The sequence below is a fragment of the Tachypleus tridentatus genome, chromosome 12 (assembly GCF_004210375.1).
Source record: "Tachypleus tridentatus isolate NWPU-2018 chromosome 12, ASM421037v1, whole genome shotgun sequence".
NCBI lineage: Eukaryota > Metazoa > Arthropoda > Merostomata > Xiphosura > Limulidae > Tachypleus > Tachypleus tridentatus.
Genome location: NC_134836.1, coordinates 113903187 through 113912417, shown reverse-complemented (window position 1 = coordinate 113912417; position 9231 = coordinate 113903187). Strand labels below are relative to the sequence as shown.

General features: G+C 35.5%; 1 protein-coding gene across 1 annotated transcript in view; it reads left to right on the top strand.

The window, feature by feature from the left end:
* Positions 1-926: 926 nt before the first annotated feature.
* Positions 927-9231, top strand: part of LOC143234384 (RYamide receptor-like) — a 29775-nt gene continuing 21470 nt past the window's right edge. The window contains exon 1 of the mRNA XM_076471705.1: positions 927-1357. Within this exon, the coding sequence (XP_076327820.1) occupies positions 978-1357 (380 nt within the window). The 5' untranslated portion in view covers positions 927-977. The remainder of the gene's footprint in view (positions 1358-9231) is intronic.

Here is a 9231-nt window from a genome sequence, read left to right as displayed (position 1 = left end):
TATTGTGGATAAGGTTTTGGTAGTTGTGAAGATTGTGGAGTTTATTATGGATAAGGTTTTGGTAGTTGTGAAGATTGTGGAGTTTATTGTGGATAAGGTTTTAGAAGTTGTGAAGATTGTGGAGCTGCAGTTAAAATAATGTTACGAGTTTTGTATGGAAGCTGAAGTCTCGGGTATAACAAATTGAAGTTAAAATAAGAAATGACAAAATAAAAACAGACAAACAGTAGCGTGATAGTGGTGCGTATTCATACAACTTGTTGCATTGATTAGTTTGTTTGTTTGCTTTTGAATTTCGCGCAAATCCACACGAGGGCTATCTGTGCTAGCCGTCCCTAATTTAGTCCCTAGTGTAAGACTAGAGGGAAGGCAGCTGGTCATCATCATCTACCGCCAACTCTTAGGCTACTCTTTTATCAACGAATAGTGGTATTAACCGTCACTAAATAACGCCTCCACGGCTGAAAGGGCTAGCATGTTTGGTGTGACAGTGATTCGAACCCGCGACCCTCAGGTTACGAGTCTCAGTGATTAGTAGAAGATAAAGATGAATTGATTCATACAAATCTGTGGTTTGAAATCCGTGAAGGACTTAATTAATTAGAGGAATGTTAAGTAAGATGTCTTTTCAGACATGAATTTAGTATTCTGTACATTTTGGCTTCCAAAAACATTAACTTCATGCTGTTTTTAGCAATTTGGTTTAGAAACTCTTATCGCACACTAAATCTCTCTCTATACATACAGATACACCACAGAATAGATCTCTCTTTATATATCTTAACCAACGAGTGTGTTCTAACAGTCGTGCGCTTGCGCAAACTTGTAGCCGATTTCACTGTGCCGAGGCTTTCTTGGTTTAACGAACAGAGCTGGCGGGGAACGCATTTCCTGGCTCGTGCCTAAAAGTTGCCTGGAACGTGCATGCTGTGTTGAGAAACATATCGTCACTATCTTGAAACCGACAACTTTGCTGAATGGATCCCATGTATTTCCTGAACAAAACCAACCTGTCGAGCTCCGACGACTTCCCGTCCTTGGAAGCTCTGGGTCCAGAGATGCAAGCTGTCCTAATCGTCTTATATTCTCTGACTGCACTTTTAGCGTTGAGTGGAAACGTTACAGTTGTTGGGGTGTTGGCTTTAGGGAAGCGTTCGTCCCGCGACCTTCGCATTTTCCTGATTAATCTGGCTGTTTCTGACATCACGATGGCAACCTTTTCCATTCCGTTCACTTACACAGACTTCATGTTAGGACGGTGGATATTTGACCCTCATTTTTGTCCTTTTGTCCTGTTCATGCAACATAGTTCGGTCATCGTTAGCGTGTACACATTGACTGCGGTAGGTCTGGACAGGTAAGTTGTGTCTCATGAGGACTTTGGTCAAGTTTCGAACGTTGTTTCTTACAATTCTCGGTAAGCAATGATGAAGAGTTAACTTTATAAATGAGTTATTAAAGAACGTTACTAAGACAGCTTTATTATATGTATAAAATAAGGGAGTCAGTGTATCAGAGGTTAGCGAATATTGTTCTTAATAGATAAATTATTAAAGAACGTTACTGAGACAGCTTTATTATATGTATAAAGTTAGGGAGTCAGTGTATCAGAGGTTAGCGAATATTGTTCTTAATAGATAAATTATTAAAGAACGTTACTAAGACAGCGTTATTATATGTATAAAGTTAGGGAGTCAGTGTATCAGAGGTTAGCGAATATTGTTCTTAATAGATAAGGTATTAAATAACGTTACTAAGACAGCGTTATTATATTATAAAGTTAGGGAGTCAGTGTATCATAGGTTATCGAACATTGTTCTTAATAGATACGGTATTAAAGAACGTTACTAAGACAGCGTTATTATATGTATAAAGTTAGGGAGTCAGTGTATCAGAGGTTATCGAACATTGTTCTTAATAGATACGGTATTAAAGAACGTTACTAAGACAGCTTTATTATATTATAAAGTTAGGGAGTCAGTGTATCATAGGTTATCGAACATTGTTCTTAATAGATACGGTATTAAAGAACGTTACTGAGACAGCGTTATTATATGTATAAAGTTAGGGAGTCAGTGTATCATAGGTTATCGAACATTGTTCTTAATAGATACGGTATTAAAGAACGTTACTAAGACAGCGTTATTATATTATAAAGTTAGGGAGTCAGTGTATCATAGGTTATCGAACATTGTTCTTAATAGATACGGTATTAAAGAACGTTACTAAGACAGCTTTATTATATGTATAAAGTTAGGGAGTCAGTGTATCAGAGGTTATCGAACATTGTTCTTAATAGATAAGGTATTAAAGAACGTTACTAAGACAGCGTTATTATATTATAAAGTTAGGGAGTCAGTGTATCATAGGTTATCGAACATTGTTCTTAATAGATACGGTATTAAAGAACGTTACTAAGACAGCGTTATTATATTATAAAGTTAGGGAGTCAGTGTATCAGAGGTTATCGAACATTGTTCTTAATAGATAAGGTATTAAAGAACGTTACTAAGACAGCGTTATTATATTATAAAGTTAGGGAGTCAGTGTATCAGAGGTTAGCGAATATTGTTCTTAATAGATAAGGTATTAAAGAACGTTACTAAGACAGCGTTATTATATTATAAAGTTAGGGAGTCAGTGTATCAGAGGTTATCGAACATTGTTCTTAATAGATAAGGTATTAAAGAACGTTACTAAGACAGCGTTATTATATGTATAAAGTTAGGGAGTCAGTGTATCAGAGGTTATCGAGCATTGTTCTTAATAGATAAGGTATTAAAGAACGTTACTAAGACAGCGTTATTATATTATAAAGTTAGGGAGTCAGTGTATCAGAGGTTAGCGAATATTGTTGTTAATAGATAAATTATTAAAGAACGTTACTAAGACAGCTTTATTATATTATAAAGTTAGGGAGTCAGTGTATTATAGGTTATCGAACATTGTTCTTAATATATAACTCATTAAAGGACATTATCAAGAGAACACATATCGGGCATAGCAAGCTAAGTTTTCCAGGTCATAGTTAGTACAGACAGGTTATCAGGTGTTTATATCAAAGTCAAAAATTTAATTTTCCACAAATTTTGAGCCAATCACTAACTGTCGTAGTTGAATGTTAAGTTTTCCATATTTCTGCTACTTCCAACATGTAATATTTCTCTATGATAGCTAATAAGTTTCACCAGATGCCCTGATCAAATATTCAGGTAGTGACGACTGGCCAAGCTTATTGTTGGTTTTGTAATATTTTGTGGTAATATATTGGTAGCTCCATTTGTGATAACTGACTTATAATTCTTTCACATTAATTAGCGATAACGTTTATCAGTGTTAACTGGGAAGTTTTAACAAAGGTCGATGTCAACTTCCAACAGCAGCGACTGCTCAAGTTGAAAGGTAAGTTTATTATTTCTTGGGGTCGAGATACACTATCGGAAATGGCCTAAGGTGAGTAATGAACTTATCAGTTGTTGCGATTCTGTGGTACCAACTGTCAGAGTTGACTGGTAAGTTTATCAGACATTATAGACAATATACAATATGGTTGACAATCAAATATGACTGGTAAGTTTATCAGACGTTATGGACAATGTACAATATGGACGAAGTCAGAGTTGATTGGTAAGTTTATCAGACGTTATAGACAGTATACAATATGGACGACAGTCAGATATGACTGGTAAGTTTATCAGACGTTATAGACAGTATACAATATAAACGACATCAGAGTTGACTTGTAAGTTTATCAGACATTATAGACAATATACAATATGGTTGACAATCAAATATGACTGGTAAGTTTATCAGACGTTATAGACAGTATACAATATGGTTGACAGTCAGATATGACTGGTAAGTTTATCAGACGTTATGGACAATGTACAATATGGACGAAGTCAGAGTTGATTGGTAAGTTTATCAGACGTTATAGACAGTATACAATATGGACGACAGTCAGATATGACTGGTAAGTTTATAAGACGTTATAGACAGTATACAATATGGCTGACAGTCAGATATGAGTGGTAAGTTTAACAGACGTTATAGACAGTATACAATATGGCTGACAGTCAGATATGAGTGGTAAGTTTATCATACGTTATGGACAATGTACAATATGGCTGACAGTCAGATATGAGTGGTAAGTTTAACGGACGTTATAGACAGTATACAATATGGCTGACAGTCAGATATGACTGGTAAGTTTATAAGACGTTATAGACAGTATACAATATGGTTGACAGTCAGATATGACTGGTAAGTTTATCAGACGTTATAGACAGTATACAATATGGCTGATAGTCAGATATGACTGGTAAGTTTATAAGACGTTATAGACAGTATACAATATGGTTGACAGTCAGATATGACTGGTAAGTTTATCAGACGTTATAGACAGTATACAATATGGCTGATAGTCAGATATGACTGGTAAGTTTAACAGACGTTATAGACAGTATACAATATAGTTGATAGTCAGATATGACTGGTAAGTTTATAAGACGTTATAGACAGTATACAATATGGCTGATAGTCAGATATGACTGGTAAGTTTATCAGACGTTATAGACAGTATACAATATGGCTGATAGTCAGATATGACTGGTAAGTTTATAAGACGTTATAGACAGTATACAATATGGTTGACAGTCAGATATGACTGGTAAGTTTATCAGACGTTATAGACAGTATACAATATGGCTGATAGTCAGATATGACTGGTAAGTTTAACAGACGTTATAGACAGTATACAATATAGTTGATAGTCAGATATGACTGGTAAGTTTATAAGACGTTATAGACAGTATACAATATGGCTGATAGTCAGATATGACTGGTAAGTTTATCAGACGTTATGGACAATGTACAATATGGACGAAGTCAGAGTTGATTGGTAAGTTTATCAGACGTTATAGACAGTATACAATATGGACGACAGTCAGATATGACTGGTAAGTTTATAAGACGTTATAGACAGTATACAATATGGCTGACAGTCAGATATGAGTGGTAAGTTTAACAGACGTTATAGACAGTATACAATATGGTTGACAGTCAGATATGACTGGTAAGTTTATCAGACGTTATAGACAGTATACAATATGGCTGACAGTCAGATATGAGTGGTAAGTTTATCATACGTTATGGACAATGTACAATATGGCTGACAGTCAGATATGAGTGGTAAGTTTAACGGACGTTATAGACAGTATACAATATGGCTGACAGTCAGATATGACTGGTAAGTTTATAAGACGTTATAGACAGTATACAATATGGTTGACAGTCAGATATGACTGGTAAGTTTATCAGACGTTATAGACAGTATACAATATGGCTGATAGTCAGATATGACTGGTAAGTTTAACAGACGTTATAGACAGTATACAATATAGTTGATAGTCAGATATGACTGGTAAGTTTATAAGACGTTATAGACAGTATACAATATGGCTGATAGTCAGATATGACTGGTAAGTTTATCAGACGTTATAGACAGTATACAATATGGCTGATAGTCAGATATGACTGGTAAGTTTATAAGACGTTATAGACAGTATACAATATGGCTGATAGTCAGATATGAGTGGTAAGTTTATAAAACGTTACTGTAACTGTAATTCCTTTAAATGACGAATTGTAAATCATCAAATATTATGTATAGTGTCGAATAAGAAACGTTTAACCGTCACACAAGGTGGTCTATATAACAGATGTTATATTTAGCCTTACATACACACTGTATCATCGTTAGCTTGATCTCGCAGTTATACATCATGGTTATGAACAATAAACTGACAGATTTAAGTTTTAAGTGTTCCTACGATCAATAATAGTGGTTTAAAAGGCGTATTATTTGTAAAAAAAATATGTGTGGTTACAACTTTGAACGGCAGGATACTAGAAGGACTGATTTCTGTTTGATCACAATATTGAGTGGTAGCATGAAATATAATCGTTATTTTAGCTGCTAGAACTCAAAACAACAATCGTTACTGGATCATATATGTTTAGTGATTAGAGTGTAAAACACACATTCGTTACTGGATTACAATCTTGAGTGATTAGAGTGTAAAACTCACATTCATTACTGGATTACAATATTGAGTGCTGAGATATATGACATATTTGTTACTGGATTACGATCATGAGTGGTGAGATATATGACATACTTGTTATTGGATTTTGATCTTGAGTGGTGAGACATATGACATACAGTCATGTGAAAAAGTTAGGACACCCTACCCCTAATAGCTAGTATTACCCCCTTTGGCTGAAATAACTGCAGTGAGACGCTTCTTGTAGCCATCTATCAGTTTCTGACATCGATCTGAAGAAAGTTTGCCCCATTCCTCAATGCAGAATTCTGTCAGCTGTAAGATGTTTGAGGGGTTTCTTGCATGTATAGCCCGTTTCAAGTCACATCACAGCATCTCAATGGGATTAAGATCTGGGCTTTGACTCGGCCATTCCAGGACTCTCCATTTCTTAGCTTTCAGCCAGTCCTTGGTGGATTTACTGGTATGTTTTGGGTCATTGTCGTGTTGCAGGGTCCAGTTCCGCTTCAGCTTTAATTTTCTTACAGATGATCTCACATGATCCTCAAGCACCCTCTGATACACAGTAAATATCATGGTGGATTCTAAGATCGTGAGGTGTCCAGGTCCTGCTGCAGCAAAGCAGCCCCAAACCACGACACTTCCACCTCCATGCTTCACAGTTGGTATGAGGTTCTTTTCCTGGAATGCTGTATTTGGTTTACGCCAAACATGTTTTCTGTTCTGATGTCCAAATAATTCAATTTTGGACTCATCTGCCCAAAGAACATTATTCCAGAAGTCCTGGTCTTTGTCTACATTCTCTCTGGCAAACTTCAGTCTGGCCTTGATGTTTCTCTTAGAGAGCAAAGGTTTCCTTCTTGCACACCTCCCATGCAAGTTACACTTGTGCAGTCTCTTTCTGATTGTAGAGGCATGCACTTTCACATCAACAGTAGCCAGAGCCTGCTGTAGGTTCTGTGATGGCATGTTAGGGTGTTTGGAAACCTCTTTTAGCATCTTGCGGTCTGCTCTCGGGGTGAACTTGCTTGGACGACCAGACTTGGGCATGTTGGTAGTTGTTTAGAAAGCCTTCCACTTGTTGATTATTTTCCAGACAGTGGAATGGCTGATTTCAAACTCTTTTGGGATCTTTTTAAATTCCTTACCAGACTCATAAGCTGCTACAATTTTCTTTCTGAAGGTCTCAGACAGCTCATTTGCTCTCACCATGGTGCTCACTCTCACTTCAACAGTCAGGAGCACACCAAACTAAATGTCTAAGGTTTAAATAGGGCAAGCCTCATTCCAAATGCTGAGTAACGATCTTCTTATCGTGTGCACTTGGTGTGATACACCTGTGTGTGAGGTGAGCTATTTTAAGTGGGAATAAATGTGGGGGTGTCCTAACTTTTTCCTCAGTTAGAATATGCATTTTTTTAGAATTACATTTACAGAAGATCTTGAAAAGCCTTTTCTTCAGTTTTAATTGTTTAGTTATATTCCTATAATCTCTCAGTATTGTTAAAATTGAAATTAAATATCTTTATATCCAAAAAGTTACAAAAATACACAGGCCTTCATAGGGTGTTCTAACTTTTTCATATGACTGTACCTGTAAGTGGATTACGATCTTTAGTGGTGAGATATATGACATACTTGTTACTGGATTACAATTTTGAGTACTGAGATATATGACACACTTGATATTGGATTACGCTTTCGAGTGTTGAGGTATATAACATACTTGTTACTCAGTCACGATATTGAATGGTAAGATATTATATAATATATTTGTTATTGGATCACATTATTGAGTAGTAACATATTATATATACTTGTTATTGGATCACGATATTGAATAGTAACGTATATAATATACTTGTTATTGCATCACGATATTGAGTAGTAAGATATTATATATACTTGTTAATATATCACGATATTGAGTAGTAATATATATTATACTTGTTATTGGATCACGATATTGAGTAGTAACATTATATATACTTGTTAATATATCACGATATTGAGTTGTAATATATATTATACTTGTTATTGGATCACGATATTGAGTAGTAAGATATTATATAATATACTTATTACTGGATCACGATATCAAGAGGTAAGATGTTATATGGTATACTTGTTATTATATCACAATTTGAAGTGGTGGGACCTTTCTTATTTTTCTAGAACTTTCTTAACTAGTTTATCAAAGTTGACTGTGTTGGCAACATACTGTTCTTAACAAGCCCGCTGTAACCCATTTCCTTTCTCCGGTTAATACTGGAGATCCTTGTTATTAGCGCCAGTGTAGCTGAAATTATTTTTATTTGATGTTTAAGTAGCTAGTTTTGTGTTTCATGCGATGTTTTCAACGTAATGGCCACAATACGTTCCGGTAAGTCGTGGGTTACTGGACTACTTTCTGTGTGGTATACAGTTTGTGTACCGATATATTTAATTTACTAAAGCTACAAAGCAAAAACCATGAAAAAAAAAAAGACTTATTAGCCGAGGTGATATCGAAGTGAGATGCAACGAAATAATAATAAAAACTCAAATTATGTTGCTTCGCAGAAATAATAACATTCGATTTTATTTCGACGCTTGTGAAGGCAAAGACAACAACGTACAAACAAAAGGCATTCAGATATTCGTTAAATTCAGTATTAGGTACGTTATTTAGTCAGTAAAGATTAGAAAATGTAACAACAGGATTAATATCTCTTAGAAACAGAGTTACGTTTTCTATAGTAGTAATTTTCACAGTCGGTGAAAATATGTGAGTCAGGATGAACTGAAATACATTACCCATCGAGCTGAACGACACAACAGTCCTCATTCTTCGTATAAACGTTCAGAAGTCGACGGAATGTGTCAGAAGAGGTAGACAGCGCTGGTGTCTCTGATAATCGACAGAGAGTAACAAATCACCTACATGAAAAGATGAACCAGCGTGCCTTAAGAGCCTGATAAGACAAAATCTGTACACGCGGAATAAATTAAAAACGAAGAATGCCCTCTGTTATTAACAGCTGTAACAACTGACATCGAATCTGAAGATAAATATATGAATAGCCGTAAACTCGCATCTTGAATAACATGGGATAGATTATGTTTAGTAGAAATGAGCCAGAAGCCATACGAACTACTATCGTTTGTTAAACCATTCAGTCATTTC